Genomic DNA, 16,102 nt, shown 5'->3' on the forward strand with positions numbered 1-16,102 from the left:
CTTTGCGTCATGTGCTGGGATTTCTGCACCGAGGAACAGCGAAAGAAATTTGAAAAAAAAAAAGTTAAGGAAAGGAAAGGAAAAGAAAAGGAAAGACAAAAACAATTTCGGTCCCGGGCTTCCAGGTCAGCGTGGTGTCAACACGCAGAGAGCTGCACTGCCAAAAGTAAAGCCACACTGCTATGCTGCACAATTAGTACCACTGAGCACCAGTTCCATCGTCCCGCTTCGAACGGCCAGCTACAGGTGCATATGCACCCGAAGCAGCCATCTTAGAAGCAGAACGCAGCCTAACGCCGAAGACTATGAGATTAGTCAGATTCCAATATCAAGTAAAAAAAAATAAAAGGAAAAAAGAAAGATAGAAAGAAAGAGGAAAGAAAAAACGAGAGGCAGTGGGCTGTTCTCCACGCAAGCGTCGTTCACTATAAAAAGGTACCGAACGCAGAGTGTTGAAGAGGAGGGAAAAGAAAGAAGTCGGCGTTCCCTGCACGGAACCCAGGTTACAGATACTCACATCCGATCGCTACCGCCGACAGCACGGTTGGTGTCTGGAGTATCAATGACACCACTGGCACCGCGTTCAATGACCTTACGGCGCTGACCCGAGACGGCGCTGGGCTTGGCAGCGGGCGGGGTGGCCATGGGTGCGGCGGTGACGGCGCGGCGCTGGGGGTCTTCGCCCTCCTTGTCCTTCTTGGTGGCGTCCACAATCATGGCCGCATTCTTCTGGTACTTGTAGACGGTCCAGTCGAAGACATAGTCATACTGGAAGGACTCGCGGACGAAGAGATCACGGAAGATCTTGCGCAGGTAGGAGTAGTCGGGCTTGTCGTCGAAGCGCAGGGAGCGGGTGTAGTTGAGGTAGATGGCGAACTCGTTGGGGAAGGCGCGGCAGAGCACCTCGGTGGGAGTGGTCATCTTCTTCTCCATGATTCGATCATACTTCTGCTTCTTGGTAGCAGCCTTGAGGCCCTGCCAGGGGAGCGAACCGCGGCAGAAGTAGAGCATAACGTATCCGAGAGACTCCATGTCATCACGGCGGGACTGCTCGACACCCAGATGGGTGTTGATACTGGCGTAGCGAGCGGTTCCGGTGAGGTTCTTGTTCTCACGGTAAGGGATGTGGAAGTGTGTCTTGGGGTCACGGTATTTCTTGGCGAGACCGAAATCGATCACGTTGACCTGGTTCCCCCGCTTGCCGATGCCCATGAGGAAGTTATCGGGCTTGATATCACGGTGGATGAACGACTTGGCATGGATGTACTCGATGCGGGAGATGAGCTGGTCGGCCAGCAGAAGCACGGTCTTGAGCGAGAATTTGCGGTTGCAGAAGTTGAACAGGTCCTCCAAGCTGGGGCCGAGGAGATCGATCACCATGGCATTGTAATCACATTCGGTTCCAAACCAACGCACAAAGGGAATCCCCACGCCACCGGCGAGGGACTTGTAGACACGGGCTTCATATTCCAGCTGGGGGTGCTTAGCCTTGACACTCTCGAGCTTGATAGCGATTTCCTCGCCGGAGATGATATTCGTGCCTTTTTTTTTTTCCCCCGGTTAGTCATTGAGTTTCATTTTTATGAAAAGAAAAGAAAAGAAAAGAAAAACGTACCCAGGTAGATGTCACCGAAACTGCCACTACCAATCTTGCGACCGATACGGTATTTATTACCGACACGCAAATCCTACCCAAGGAGTTAGATTATATGAGATATATCGAACGATAGGAAGGGCGGGCAGGGCGGGCGAGGTACTGACCATGGTCGTCATTTTGGATCAATCGAACACAGCTAGCCGCTGTGCAGGAACAAGGAAGGTGTGGGTGGTGTGATGGAAACTATTTAAACCGACAACGTTAGCAGAGAGTCTATCTTAAAAAAAAACCCCCCCAGAAAAAAATGAAGGCCGACAAGATTCAATGAAGCAAAAAAGAAAAAAGAAAAAACAAGAGCCAAGGCTCCCACGCAAGGCGTCACGCCGAATAAACAAAGACTGCGGGTAGAAGGGAGAGAGAAGGTCGGGTAAAGCTGAGCCTTGCCGCACCTTGCCACCTTACATGACCTAGACTGTAGACAAGAATAGATTGTAAACAGGACAGAAGAAGAAGAAAAAACCAACTCCGTGACGATAAAGAAAAGGGAAAAAAATACGGATTGTGTAGGGTAAAAAAGGGCGGCCACGAACCTTTTTGTGAGGCGGTGATGGCGATGAGAGCCCGACCGTCGATCCGACCGGAATGGCGAGAGAAAAAGAGTCGGGGAAAGGGGATTGATTCGGGGGAGGGCGGCGGGGGGGAGGGGAAGAAAAGAGATAGCGGATGAGGAGAGGCGGTGTCGAGCGGTCCGGAAATGACAGTCGAACACAGCGGGAGAAGGAGGAAGAACGAAGCAAGAAAAAAGAGGCGGCAAGAATTGAATCAAGGACGAGCCTTGATGAGGGGAAACGGGAGGTGGTGAAGAGAGGGAAGAGATGAGGTGAGAGGGGGAGAGGGAAGAAGGGGCAAAAGGCAGTCGGTGAGAGAAAGGCTGCCGGGAAGGGGCTGACTTGGCTTGAGCACACTCAGACTCAAACACATATCCTGTTAATAATATGAATTAGGCCGAGTTGAGCAGGAATCGGTCTTTTTCTTTTTTTTTTTTTTCAGTATGCGAAGATCATTACTCCATATTACTATCAGCATTATGACGTTTTATTTATTAAATTATCCTCGTGGTCGTGAGTGTCGTATATGCCTCATACAGTTAGTTAGCATTAAGAGGATCGAACAGTAACCACCTAGATTCTAGTGAATAGATAGCTTTACCTTCAATACTAGAGTTATTTCTAGGTATTGTACTGATAGTGTACTCCGTACTGTTATACAGATCCTACTAGGTACCATGCTGTAAGGACATTGAATGACTCCATTGAATGACCGACATAAGACCAGCGAATCTCCAATTCAAGACAAGACCTGATTCAATAAGGAATCCGACTCGGTGCCTTGCGCTGCATGTGCCTGATCAGTGTTCGACGAAGCGCCTGAGATGTGTGCGGCGTCCTATCAAGCGGTGCCAACAGTGACCTGCTCTACCCAACGTTAGTAAATATCTACCTAGGTAACCATCTACTTGGACACATGATCATTTATGTCAAGAGTATGTTCATTGTCTACATCACGAGTACAATGAACCAAGTAGCAACAGGAGGAGGATTAGTAGTAGCAGTAGTAGTAGTGGTGGTGATGGTGGTGGTACAAACAGGATATGAAAGGGTATTGAAGAACAGGAGGAAGAGTAGATAAATAAATGGATAAATAACAAGACATAGCCTGGTGTGCCCTTTTCCAATGACCTGCCCTCAGCCGAACGAACTACCCAGTGGAAATAAGCAGCTAATAAAAGTAATAAAAAAAAGGAAGACAATGAATGCAAAGAATTGGAGGAAAAAGAAAAGACGAGGCAGTGGAAGTGGAAAGGGTGAAGGGAAAAAATGGGAAACAAAAAAAAAGGAAAGGAGGCAATCAAACTGGAACGAGGAAATGGCTTGAAAAAAAAAAAAAAAAAAGAGAAGAAGAATAGAATCATAAGAAGACAGACGGAAAGAGACCATGCTGCCATATTCTAGATCATGTTGACCGTGCCAGCTCCGAGACTTGGGCTCATCGTCTTGCTGCGCTCCGAGCTGGGGCTCGCAGTGGCCGTCCGCTCCCGCGACTCCTCCTCATCCAGTCGCCGGCGCCAGTCGGCCACGCTGCTGCTCAAGCCACCCATCTCCACGGCGGCCGGCGCGGTCTCCTTGGTTGGGGTGCGGTCAAGATCCAGCTGGCTGCTGAGCCGATAGTTTCGGTTTGTCGTCTCCCAGTGGCTGCGCAGCGCCTCCAGCTCGTTGGCGAGCGAATCCAGCGCTAGAGAGCCCCGGTTGTCCAGGAAGGAATGCTCCTGCGAGGCCGTGCTGTCCGCGCGCGCGCGGGTCCCGTTGCCCATCATTCCCATCGTTGCGCTACCGCCGCCACCGATGGTATTGCTCGAGGCGTTGCTGTGGGTGCGGGAGATACCGTTCAAGCCCGGGCCGTGTTGCGACTGGCGTCGGTAGTTGCCCACCGAAGCCTCCACCTGGTCCAGGAGCATCGTCACCTTGTGCTCCGCGTCTAGAGCGCGGGTTTCTAGTAGCAAGTTCTCCTGCTTGAGCTGGTCCAGTTCTGCACGGCTCTTTTCCACCGCAGACGCCAGCTGCTGGCGGTCCGTCTCATACTCGGCTTGCAGTTGCTCCTTGTCCGTGTGAGCGGAGTACAGTTCATCCTTCAGATCCGCCACTTGGTTTTCCAGGTTGGTAATCGAGGCACTCATCTGCTGTTCGAGCTGTTCTAGCGACTCCTGGAGTTGAGCACGCTCCGCTTGCCACTCCTCTGTCTTCAGTCCGTCGGCGGCAGACGACGACGATGAAGAAGAAGCAGCAGAAGCAGCAGATAGCTCCAGGCTCTTCTGGGCCGCCTCCAACTCAGCCTGTACCTTGGCGTTTTGCGTCTTGTATCGTGTCAGCTCATCTTTCATGCGCTTCAACATCTTCTCCGTCCCCTTGACGTAATGAACGGCCGATTGGTAGTCGTTCTCGAGCTGCTCCAGCTTTTCGCGATACGCCCGGTCGGCTTCCTGCTCGCGAGACTCGAATGACATCTTGAGTTCATCGTGGGCCTTGAGGCTGGTGGACAACTGCTGTTCTAATTCGCGCAGCCGGCCCTGTTCGGGGGTTCCAAAGCGGGAACCCGGGGAGTCTTGCATAGGCGACCGGCGACTGTCGGACAGGCTCATACCACGCTCGGCGAGCAGATCCTTCAGGGCCGAGTGCTGGATCGTCAGCGCCTTTGTCTCCCGCTGCTGGATCTCGATTTGAGCCTTGAGTTCGCGGTTCTCGGCAGCCGACGCTTGACTCTCCTTCAAGGCGGTCTGCAACTGGCGACGTAGTTGGAGGCCTTCTCGGCTCGCCTGCTCCTGGTAAGCCTCTAGGCCGGCAATTCTCTCCTCGGCACGTCGGAGCTTGGTTGCGGCCGAGTCCGCCGCCGCTTGGTTCGACTTGGCCAGATCGTTGGCCTTCTCGACCTGGGCCTCCAGTGCCGCCACCCGGTTGTCGACAAGAGGCCGGAACGACGACTCCGGGTCGAACGCCGAGGCACGGTCGAGCCCCGAGAGGAAGGCGTTCTTGTGCGTCTCCGCCTCCTTGGCATGGCTCTCCGCGAGCTCCTGCGCATCCTTCAAGCGGCGGGTCAGGTTCTCGACGTCAGCGGTCTTTTCCTCGTGCTCAGAGCGCAATTGCAACAGCTTCCGCTCCAGCCCCTCCCGACGCTCCCGCTCCTCCTCGAGGTACTTCTCCATCAGTGCCGACTTGGCCGACGAGGCCGTGACGGCTTCGCGTAGAGTGCTGAGATTGCCGCCGTGATCCTTCAGCCGGACCGACGACTCTTCGAGTTTGGTCAGAAGCTCTTCTTTTTCCACGGTCAGCTGCTTCAGCGCAGCCTCGGCCTCGGTGCGCAACCGCGACTCTTCCCGAGCCGAAGCCTCAACCTGGTGCAACTCGCCTCGCAGAGTTTCTAGCTCGAGGGTATTGGTTTGCATTTCCAACTCGGCGAGTCTCTTGCGAGTTGCTTCGCTCGTTTCCTCCGCAAGCTCGCGCGTCCGCTTCTCCTGCTGCAGTTCTGCTGTCACAGCCTCAAATTTCGCCTTGATCTCAGCCTGGGCGGCCAGTGCCAGTGCCAGCCGCCGACTCATGTCCGTGGCACGTTCCGACATTGCTTCATCCATATCCCGCGACGACCCCTCGGGCTGCGGCGTGCCACGCTGACTACCCCCGTGGGCAGCGAGCTTGGCTCGGGCGTAGGCGGCCTCGTTCAGGGCCGCATCGCGCTGGTGTTCAACCTCGGCGACCCTTTTGGACGCGATGGTCGCCTGCCGATCCACGGTTGCTTGCATCTTGGCCAGCTCCGCGCGCATCGCTAGGAACGCCTCGATCAAGGGCCGATCCTCATCGGCAAAGGCATCGGCCCCACGTTCATCCAAACCAGGGTTGGCGGAGGGGTTTGGTGTGTAACCTGCCTTTTTCGCCAGCGCCAGCTCCGACGCATACCACGCATTCCGGCTTTTCGCCGCCTCCAGCTCTTTGATTAGTGCTTCTTGGTGAGGCGTCAGCCTCGGTGAACGAGGCTCCTCCGCATATATCTTGGAGTTTCGAAAGCTGCGAGACTCTACCGAGCTGTCGATGCTGGCCTGTCGGCCCAGAACGGATTCCTCTGCGCTATCCATAGAGCTGCGCTGGCGTTGCTGACGCAGCGACCGTTGCCGGGTCGGCGCACTCATCAACGGTGCCGCTTCTCCAGCTTCCATGGCCTTGACGGCCATCTTCGACTGCTGCTGAATAGGAGTCCGCCTCCCGACAGAGGCTGGGCTCTGATCGCGCGGGGGCCGGGACTCTTTTGGGGAGTGACTGGTGACGGATGACTCGTTGTCTCTTTCCGTGGGCACCACCCTCACCGTTTCGGCCAAGGGACCACCGTTATATCCACGATCCTGTTTTGTGGGGGTTTTGCTGCGCGCAGCGGATGGGTTTTGGGGTGATGGGACGTTCCCTCTTGGGCCGGGCGTGGGGGCCTGTCCCGGGGGAGGCGGTCCAGCCGGGGCTTGAGCGATGGATGCTCGAGGGAGTCGCGAGCCGGGTCCGGTGCTGGGGCCTATCTCTCCTGGCCGTCCACCCGGGCCCATAAGCATGCTTTCCCGCGACGGTCCGCGACGGGGTTGTTGGTCGGGCGGTGGATTCTGGGCTTCTCGAGATGTTCGACCGCTGGGTTGTCCGGGCTTCTCCCCACTCATCTTCCGCGGGGTTGGTCCTCGATCTCCGTTTGGTGTATCGGACGGGTAGCGAATCTTGGCCGTGTCGAGGATGTATACCATGCTGAGCTCTGCCGGGTCACGAGGCGCAGAGCTGGGCTCCCCCGCCATCACGATTATCTGTTTCCCAAACGCAGTCATGCTATGACCGGAGCGCGGCGAGGGTGCTGGTCCCATATTTTGGAAGGAATACCACCGACGGCTGGAGATGCGGAACGCCGCGAGATCGCCTAGATCTACGCCTTCGTCCGTCCGGCCACCAAAGACGTACATCGTATCATTCACGAGGGCCGCGGCGTGGCCTTCTCGAGGGGCCGGAATAAACCCAACACAGTCGAGTTGCGTCCACATGTTGGTACGGGCGTCGTAGGACCAAACATCGTTGAACCATTGAACGCCGTTTGTACCTCCGAAGCTGGAAAACAAGAAAAAGCGAAAAAGAACCCGGTTAGCCTGAGAAAGCGGATGATTGTTCCGGAAGGAGGGAGATTACAGGTAAAGCTTGTCATTGTAGGTGACCATCGAATGGTTTGTTCTTGCCGGCGGGACCTGGCCTGGAGGAGGTCCCCCTTCATGACTGTTTCGAATTAGAAATTCCCACCTGTTGGCAGGGTTCTGCAGCTGGTTCAAGTCAAACGCCACGAGGTCGTTGAAAAAGTAGCCTTCGACTTGCCCTCCGAAAACATAGATCTTGGAGCCGAGGATGTTCAGGGTATGGCCGTATCTTCCAGCAGGTCGGGGATTGGGAGGGATAGCGCGGGACCATTGCCGAGAAGCTAGAAAGAGGAGAAAGCGTTAGAGAGAAAAAAAAAAAGACTTGGACATCTCCAAAAAGGCCGGTTGCTTTTCATGGCCGACTCACAAGTGTTCAGAAGGTATAAAGTATCGTCTAGACTGTCAGACTCGTCGACTTTTGTATCTCCGCCGAAGACAATGAAAGCGTTGCCGACCAGCAAACTAGAATGACCAACTCGTGGCCCCGGGCCCTCGGAGACGGTAGCGATGGGGAAGCAAGAAAGATTCCCGCCGCTGCTTTCAATCATCCAGAGGTCCCCTTTGACCGTAGACCCGTCAATCAGCCCACCCATCATGTAGATATCGCCTTCCTTTGACGCAATGGAGTTGATGGCCGCGCCATATCGGGGGAAGGGGTTCGCCTGTGGAGTCGCGAAATTGAGGCGTCGTTGTGACCAGGGGTAGAGAGAGGTGCCTGGACTGCCGTTGGGAGAGCCGCCATTCATCGCCGGCTGGGGGCGTGAAACCTGGGAGGGATTTTTTTGTCAATTCTATCCATCTATCCATCCATCCATCCATCCATCCATCCATCCATAAACAAGACCAGGGCTCCGAAACCAAAAGGTGAAGAAAGGCGAAACTCACCTGTGATTCGGACTCTGCCCGCTGACGCACCCTCTGCTGATCCGGGCTATTCATACTGGCGACGGAATTGAGCGAGTTGTTATAGCTGCTACTGGGCGTCGGGGTCTGGGAGTGGCTGCCCTCGCGACCCCCCGGTCCGTTCATCAAGGGCGGCGCGGTGGCGCCTGCCGGGGTCCCTTCTGAAGTATGCACATTGCGCGTCGCCGGCGGCAGCGCAGTTCCCTGCTGGTGCTTCTTGGATTTGAACAGAAAAGCCATCGTAACAATCGATCATAGACGGGTCGTGTAGCACGTTATTATAAGAAAGCAAAAGGAGAGCAAGGACCGGAAATGACAGGCGGAGGGCGAACGTTCTCCCATTCAACACCCGCGCGCACACGGCCGGCGGCGGAGCGGGCCAAAAAGGGCGGCTGGCAGAGCAGACAGAGCAGGCAGACAGGGAGAGGGAGGGATCAGCGATCGTGGCGGTTGCCCAACGGTTTCCAACCTTCGGACACGTGCAAGAGAAAAAGCGATCGAATCCTCTTCTTCTTCTTCTTTTCTTTTTTTTCAAAAGAAAAGAAAAGAAAAAGGCGCCGTGAGCGGAAGACAGACGAGGGTCGACAGGGACAGGGAGAAGGCCAGATTCCAAGCAACTACACGGCCACACAGTGGGTGTTCTTGGGGGAGTGCGAGCAAGGCGGTCTCACTGGAAACAGGCCTTCACCACACCGGCAAGGACATGAGTCGCGGGCTGTCGTTCGAAAGGAGAGACTGGAAGAAGAGAAATCAATCAATCAACAACACGGGAGACAAAGAAAAACAACAGGAACGAGGAAGACCGGTCGGAGAATAAAGGTGCAGGGCGTTGACAGGAACAGAAACCCCGGCGTTTCACGCTCTCCTGGGCAATATTATTAGGGGGGGAAAAGACTCACCGCCCAGCAAAAAGCAATTCCCGGCCACGAGGGAAACCTGTCGGCCGGTTCCAACTGGGTACTCCTGGGGGGGAGAGAGAGGGAGAGGGTGAGATTAATGATGTAGTTAATCTCTGATGGGGGGGGAATTCGCTCGGTTAAGACTTTGTTGCGGTTCTGTTTGTTGTGGGCGTGGTTTTGGGGCAAGGGGAGAGGGAAGGCGAGACAAGGGCTGATCTTCGGTTCCTGGATGGCTAGGTGTAAGGGAGGAGTCAGAAGAAGAAAAAGAAGGATATAAAATGGGTTCTTTGGGAGGCTTGGGGGGGGGGGAATTTGTCTAGAGCAGGTTTACTGTCTTCATAGACCTACTGCATAAGCATCAAATTAACTACTTGGTATAAAGATTCTAAACCATACTACTACTACTACATATAGTTCTTCTCAAGTCAACGAGGTGAGATTTAAGCGATGAATACCCTGACAGCTCCGTCAGCACCCAAATGACGTACCAATCCTTCATCCATCCGAGTCGATATCTCAAGTATATATAGTTACTGTCAGACTATCAAAACGTCGATGTTGAGTGCGATCAACACTCTGGTAGTCCAGAATCCTCCCCGCATAGACAGAAGTATATAGGGCTCGAAAACTGGTAGATTATTTTATTCTTAACCAGTATGGATTATTCATTCTTAGCCAGTATAGAAACGGAGGTGCATACCTGGTGGTTAGCCCAGAGTCGTCACTAGAGAGCAGGAGAATCAATGAGAAAAACGCATCAAATGATAGTCGCCTCACTGGTAGGATCGTCTCCAGAGTCCACCATCCACCCGTCCAGTGCCCATTTCCAGTATAGGTATGATGTAGTATGAGTGGGTGGCGGGTCTGGAGAAAGGGGTTCGTTTGGAAATTGCAGGTGGGAGTGACGGTTGACCAGTGACCATCAGTCCATCCCATCCCTGCACCCGCCGACTCTGGTAGATCGGGCAGGATTCCAGCCTCAGACATAATTCGATCGCGAACATTCTTCTCTTTTGCTCTGCTTCGGGTATCTTTGTTGACTAGGTTGGCTCTGTAGTCCAGTCAACACCGTGAAGATAGAATGTCCTACTACCTAGGGAGCTGTAGATTCATTATAGAGCCAAGATGTCGCACGAGCTCGTATTCTGTGTATACAGCATCTGCAACACGTGTCTGGAGGATGTGGATTCTCACAGGCTTCTGGGATCCCCGATGCACTGTGCCGAGAACAGTAGCCATCTCTATAACCATGGTACTCAAGAAGTTGTAGAGAACTAGGTAGTTACTCCTCCTCTATCTATACCTGCTCCTACTTTCTTAGGCTGACTAATACGTATGCCGTCATGTGCAGAACTCGGGGATATAATTTTCCGTGCCAAGATATCACCCTCAAGCTCATGACCTCCACGAAACCTCAGGCTTGTTGCAGTCACTGCCAGTTGCTTCTTGCTGGAAAGGCTGCGCCTGTAGGAAAGAATCCAGGGGAAGTGGCATTCTCTAGACTCTATCTTTTCCAGTTGAATTTGTGTCTTATCATGGAATATCCCCCTTGTGGCTGCTGAGAACCCATCCTCCAACTGTCAGAATAGGGAAGTGAGAGTATAAAGTGTACTGGGATATGGTTGATAAGGTAGGCAGGCAAACATTTTGACCGCCTTATAGTCTAGTGTTTTCTCTCACTTGCTTTGATACTATGCTCTTCTTTGAGACTTGCAACTTTCTGACTGTTATCTCTCATCTTAGCTTGCCTCTCCTTCCCACTGAGCACCCACCGATATCGTTTTCCTGGAAACACACCATGAAAGATTGTACACAATGAGGGACCCTAATCTGACGATGGATCAAAAAGCCTCGAGCAACCAGCAGTCGCTTGTTGCGCAGGGCGAGCAGCGCAAGACGCAGAATAAATCAGTGCGAGTCGCCTTCGGTCCGGAGCTGGAAACATGGATCCCCCCACGCGATAAGTCGCCGGTGCCTCTCACAGGACACCACCGATCCCTCACCAGCGTGGAACAACAGAAGCCATCCAGTTTGACCACCATCCCTCGCCCGACGAGCTCCGCCGGCGAGGGCCCTTCGGCTCCGGAGTCGAATCATCTGCATACCTCCGATCGCGCCTCGGAGGGTGGTCGACCGACGGCGACGCTGAAACGAACCAGAAGTGACTATGGCCCGCGCGTAGGGGCTGACAAGCCGGTCGGCGCTGAAGAGGACGAGGATTTCGCCATGAGGCACGGTTGGCAGGAGGAGTACACCTCCAGCGAGTACCTCAAGATCTTGCACTCGGTAAGCCTCTGTCAGGCCTTTTCTTCATTTGCCTAACCGGATGGCTAATGTCTAATCAGAATTTTTACATGTACTTTACTGAAAAGCGCCACGAGACGAATGGCATTCCAAGAGACCCTGTTGGGAGCTGGCCCAGCCAGGATTGGCGGATGAAGGATCGGCTGAAGACTGTCTCGGCCGCTTTGGCAATCTGTCTGAACATCGGTGTTGATCCCCCGGACGTGGTCAAGACGAACCCTTCCGCCAAACTCGAATGTTGGGTCGACCCCACCTCGACCACGGGCGGCGGCCAGAATAAGATCATGGAACAGATCGGGAAGAAGCTGCAGGAGCAGTACGAGACCCTGAGCCTGCGCACTCGATACAAACAGTACCTGGATCCATCGGTAGATGAAACCAAAAAGTTTTGCATCTCGTTACGCCGCAACGCCAAGGATGAACGCGTCCTCTTTCATTACAATGGCCATGGCGTCCCCCTGCCCACTCAGTCCGGAGAGATCTGGGTTTTCAACAAAAACTACACCCAATATATTCCTGTGTCCTTGTACGATCTCCAGTCTTGGCTGGCTGGGCCGAGCCTTTTCGTTTTCGATGTCTCGCATGCGGGAAACATTGTCCAAAATTTCCACACCTTTGTGGAGAAGCACGAGAAAGAAAACGCCGAGGCAAAGAAACGCGACCCCAATGCGGTGGTCCAAAGCTATGCCGACTGCATCCTGTTGGCCGCCTGCCAGAAGGCCGAGTCTCTTCCCACAAACCCGGATCTTCCAGCCGATCTCTTTACCTGTTGTCTGACTACCCCCATTGAGATCGCGTTGCGCTTTTTCGTTCTACAGAACCCGCTGGATACAAAGCTTTCCATTGACGAGTTCCGTGTTCCCGGCCGTTTACAGGACCGCAGAAGCCCCCTGGGTGAACTGAATTGGATTTTTACTGCCATCACCGATACGATTGCCTGGAACACCTTGCCTCGCGCTCTCTTCAAGAAACTCTTCCGTCAAGATCTCATGGTCGCGGCCCTGTTTAGAAACTTCCTCCTCAGTGAACGCATTATGCGTACCTACAAGTGCCACCCGATCTCTTCCCCCGAACTTCCAGAAACCCATCACCATTCTTTATGGAAGAGCTGGGACTTGGCCGTCGAGATGGTGCTGGCTCAACTGCCCGCCCTCATCGACCATGAGGAAGGCCGCAGACAGTACGAGTATCAGCACTCTACATTCTTCGCCGAACAACTTACAGCCTTTGAGGTCTATCTCTCCTCGGGGCCCACAGAGAAGAACCCTCCGGATCAGCTTCCGATTGTCCTACAGGTGCTTCTCAGTCAAGCTCACCGATTGCGAGCCCTGATCCTGCTGAGCAAATTCTTAGACCTTGGACCGTGGGCGGTGCACCTTGCCCTGAGCATCGGCATCTTCCCCTACGTGGTCAAGCTCCTCCAGTCCGCAGCCCAGGAGCTCAAGCCCGTCATGGTCTTCATCTGGGCGAGGATCATGGCAGTCGATCACACGGTGCAAAGCGATCTCTTGAAGGACAATGGCATCCACTACTTCATCTCCATCCTCAACCCTGCCTCGCCGATCCCAGTGGGAAATGCCAGTGAACACCGAGCCATGTGCGCGTTCATTGTTTCGATCTTTTGCAAGAATTACCCCCAAGGTCAGAATGTCTGCTTGTCCGCCGAGCTCTTTGACTCGTGCTTGAAGCACCTGGTCGATGTCGAGAACCCGCTGTTGCGGCAGTGGTCGTGCCTCTGTTTGAGCATGCTCTGGCTGGACTTCCCAGATGCGAAATGGATGGGAATCCGGTGTGCTGCCCCGGCTCGCCTGTGCGAGCTGAACTTCGACCCCGTCCCGGAAGTTCGTGCAGCGATGTTGCATGCTGTGACCAACTTCCTGGGGATCCCGGATCTGACCGATCAAGTTGCCCAGATCGAAGAGTTCCTGGCCATGGCGGTCTTGCCGATGGCCTCCGATGGCAGCGTCCTTGTCCGCAAGGAGCTGGTGGTGTTTTTCTCCACATTCGTCAAACGCTACCAGAACAAATTCCTTGTTGCGGCTTACGAAGAACTTCTAGAAGAAAAACAAGAACTGCTTGCCAAGCTTGACGGCGAGAAGAGTCTGACGAAATCCGACGTCCGGTCAAATGGCTCTGCCTCCCCTGCTCCTAAGCATCAATACTTGTCTCGCAACACCACTTTCGGGACGATCTGGAAGCAGTTACTCATCCTTTCCGTCGATCCACACCCGGACATTGCCCGCGATGCCTGTCTTGTGGTTGACTTTGTTCACCATACCCTCCTAGACTCCCCCATGGCATCCGTCACTAATCAGGTTAGAAATGAGATTCTTGAGCTTACTGCCCGTATCCCACAAAGGTTCCCCTTCCGCGAGAAACCCGAGGCCAAGCAACCGACGCCCCCGCAGCCGTCCCCGTCCCAGCAGCCGCAAAAGTCGGAAGGCTACATCTCGTTGAGTCTCAAACGAACCGCCAGCGTTGCAGCATCATTGAAAAACCTAGCGTTCGGTGGCTCATCTTCGACGGACATCCAGTCCTCGTCGCCATCGGCCGCAGTCCCCTCAAAGGCCCGAATGCCCATCACCCCCCGCGGACGAGCGCCTCCCGAATGGACTCGTAACCCCGAGGTGAACGATCAGATAGCTCCCGCCACCGCGTATCATCAGGCCCCGCACCCCAAATCTCACGGATACGAGCCCAGAGATTCATCTGTGGCCCCCATGATACCGCTGAAAAGCAGGTTCTTGGACTGGTCCACTGAGGTAACTTCCGAACTCATTCATCACATCAGCCCGGTGTGCTTCTCGGAGTATGATCAGTCTCTTACTCATGATGACCAGTATTTCCGCGAGCCCCAGATGAAACCCAACGAGCCCGACGAACCCGGTAGTGCCGACTACAATGAACGTCTCTGGAGACGTGGCCGCAACGAGAAGATCATCGCAGAGACCCAGCCCCTGAAGAGCAAGGCCGGAAGCAACCGATGGGACCACTCGGTTGCCTTCCTGAACAACAACCAGCCGTCCAAGATGTGTTTCCATCAGTTCGAGGACCACCTGGCTGTAGCCGATGACCGGGACACGGTTTTGTATATATCTCCACTCCCCCACACCACCTTTTTTACTTTGATATCACTAACTATCTCTATAGGATCTGGGACTGGCAAAACCACAAGCGTTTGAACCGGTTTTCCAACGGCAATCCGGTTGGTTCTAAGATCAACGAGATCCGCTACATCAACGAGGACGATCAAGCACTGCTGATGACCGGCTCGTCCGACGGCGTCCTGAAGGTGTATAAGAATTACGAATCCGCCAAGGATGTCGAGATCGTGACGGCGTTCAGGGCCCTCCCGGAATTGATTCCTAGCAACCGCAATGCAGGGCTCGTGTTTGACTGGCAACAGGGTCAGGGCAAAGCGCTTGTCGCCGGGGATGTCAAGGTGATTCGTGTGTGGAATGCCGCGACTGAAGTGTGCACGAATGTAAAACTCATTTTCTTCCCCCCCTCCCCAAATAAATCTCACTGAATACAATCAAAAATGCTAATCAACTATCCATAGGACATCCCTGCGCGCTCTGGTTCATGCATCACGTCGCTGACCTCCGACCAAGTCGCGGGCAACATCTTCGTGGCCGGGTTCGGCGACGGAGCGGTCCGAGTCTTTGACCAGCGCCTGAAGCCCACGACGGCCATGGTGAAGGTGTGGCGCGAGCACAAGCAGTGGATCACCAACGTCCACATGCAACGCGGCGGGTTGCGAGAGTTGATCTCGGGCAGTCGCAATGGAGAGGTCCGACTGTGGGATCTCCGCATGAACGACCCCATCTCCACCATCAACGCAACCAAGGATACCCTGCGCACATTGAGTGTGCATGAGCACGCCCCCGTCTTCAGCATGTACGTTCCCCTTTTCCCTTATCTTTGAATTGTCGTCATTCCTTCTGTATGCATTCTTCTAACGAGCAAAGTGGCACCAACCGGCACGAGGTGAAAACCTTCAACGTCGACGGCACCTACCTCTCCACCTTTGAACCGTACTCGAGCTTCCTTCACCATAACCGTTCCTCGCCCATCGCTTGCACTGCCTTCCATCCTCACCGGACCCTCCTCGCCTGCGCGGCGCTTAATGATCACCACGTCAACCTCATCACATGTTAACCTCTCTCTATCAGTGTCAAGGCAGTTCCCTCTTCGTCTTCCCTCTTCGTCTTCCCCATTCTAACTCTTTTCTTTCTTTTTATTTCTCTCCACGGCTTTCTTACGAATTGATTGGTCTCGGCGCAGGAGCGGGCAGTGGACCCTTTGATTACTCGGTTTGGCGTTTTTTTCTTCTTTTCTCTACTTCTCCTTGTCTTTACGCCGGTCATCATTGTGTCTAGCATATCCACATCCTTTCTTCTAGCTTCAAATGACCTTCCTACTTTCCTACCTTCCTACCCATCTGCACATACAGACAAACAGAATAGATGAATGTTAATGAGAGCCAGAGACCGTCTTGATCATAATCTAGTCCTTCTCAATTAGAAGTCAACTACAAATCTCCTTCTGTTTGGGAGTAACTGCTTGTCATTAGATCAACTAATTCCTGCACTATCAAGAATAAAGCTGCCTATAGACACAGATAAATCAATTCATAAG

At 53.9% G+C, this 16,102-nt stretch overlaps 3 protein-coding genes across 3 annotated transcripts; 1 reads left to right on the forward strand and 2 right to left on the reverse strand.

Annotated features, from left to right (window-relative positions):
- Positions 1 to 205: 205 nt before the first annotated feature.
- On the reverse strand, positions 206 to 2,215 carry ASPZODRAFT_369780 (hypothetical protein). Its single transcript, XM_022728284.1, has 5 exons — positions 2,188 to 2,215; positions 2,060 to 2,069; positions 1,762 to 1,840; positions 1,616 to 1,688; positions 206 to 1,541 (listed from the first exon to the last, which is right to left on the reverse strand). Exons 3-5 carry the CDS (start codon positions 1,771 to 1,773, stop codon positions 514 to 516), a joined length of 1,113 nt encoding a protein of 370 aa, XP_022585868.1. The 5' UTR covers positions 1,774 to 1,840; positions 2,060 to 2,069; positions 2,188 to 2,215; the 3' UTR covers positions 206 to 513.
- A 1,390-nt stretch (positions 2,216 to 3,605) lies between these two features.
- On the reverse strand, positions 3,606 to 8,498 carry ASPZODRAFT_12191 (hypothetical protein; the record flags this gene model as incomplete). The annotated part of the gene is made up of 4 exons (XM_022721308.1): positions 3,606 to 7,275; positions 7,354 to 7,636; positions 7,723 to 8,122; positions 8,241 to 8,498. 4 exons carry the CDS (start codon positions 8,496 to 8,498, stop codon positions 3,606 to 3,608), a joined length of 4,611 nt encoding a protein of 1,536 aa, XP_022585869.1.
- Positions 8,499 to 10,577: 2,079 nt separating this feature from the next.
- On the forward strand, positions 10,578 to 15,911 carry ASPZODRAFT_87629 (hypothetical protein). The gene is made up of 7 exons (XM_022730307.1): positions 10,578 to 10,787; positions 10,901 to 11,443; positions 11,503 to 14,223; positions 14,302 to 14,549; positions 14,612 to 14,945; positions 15,024 to 15,361; positions 15,433 to 15,911. The coding sequence occupies exons 2-7, from the start codon at positions 10,973 to 10,975 to the stop codon at positions 15,620 to 15,622; spliced, it is 4,302 nt and encodes a 1,433-aa protein (XP_022585870.1). The 5' UTR covers positions 10,578 to 10,787; positions 10,901 to 10,972; the 3' UTR covers positions 15,623 to 15,911.
- The last annotated feature ends 191 nt before the right edge of the window (positions 15,912 to 16,102 follow it).

The sequence above is a fragment of the Penicilliopsis zonata genome (genome assembly GCF_001890105.1).
Source record: "Penicilliopsis zonata CBS 506.65 unplaced genomic scaffold ASPZOscaffold_1, whole genome shotgun sequence".
In the NCBI taxonomy this organism is placed as follows: domain Eukaryota; kingdom Fungi; phylum Ascomycota; class Eurotiomycetes; order Eurotiales; family Aspergillaceae; genus Penicilliopsis; species Penicilliopsis zonata.

Bases quoted from the DNA above. Each gene is read 5' to 3' on its own strand.
- ASPZODRAFT_369780 (XM_022728284.1), bottom strand. The intron at 1,542-1,615 runs GTACGTTTTTCT...AAAAAAAAAAAG, and splicing joins TTTCGGTGACATCTACCTGG to GCACGAATATCATCTCCGGC.
- ASPZODRAFT_87629 (XM_022730307.1), top strand. From the start codon at position 10,973: ATGAGGGACCCTAATCTGACGATGGATCAAAAAGCCTCGAGCAACCAG. The intron at 14,946-15,023 runs GTAAAACTCATT...AACTATCCATAG, and splicing joins CGACTGAAGTGTGCACGAAT to GACATCCCTGCGCGCTCTGG. The intron at 15,362-15,432 runs GTACGTTCCCCT...TAACGAGCAAAG, and splicing joins CACGCCCCCGTCTTCAGCAT to TGGCACCAACCGGCACGAGG.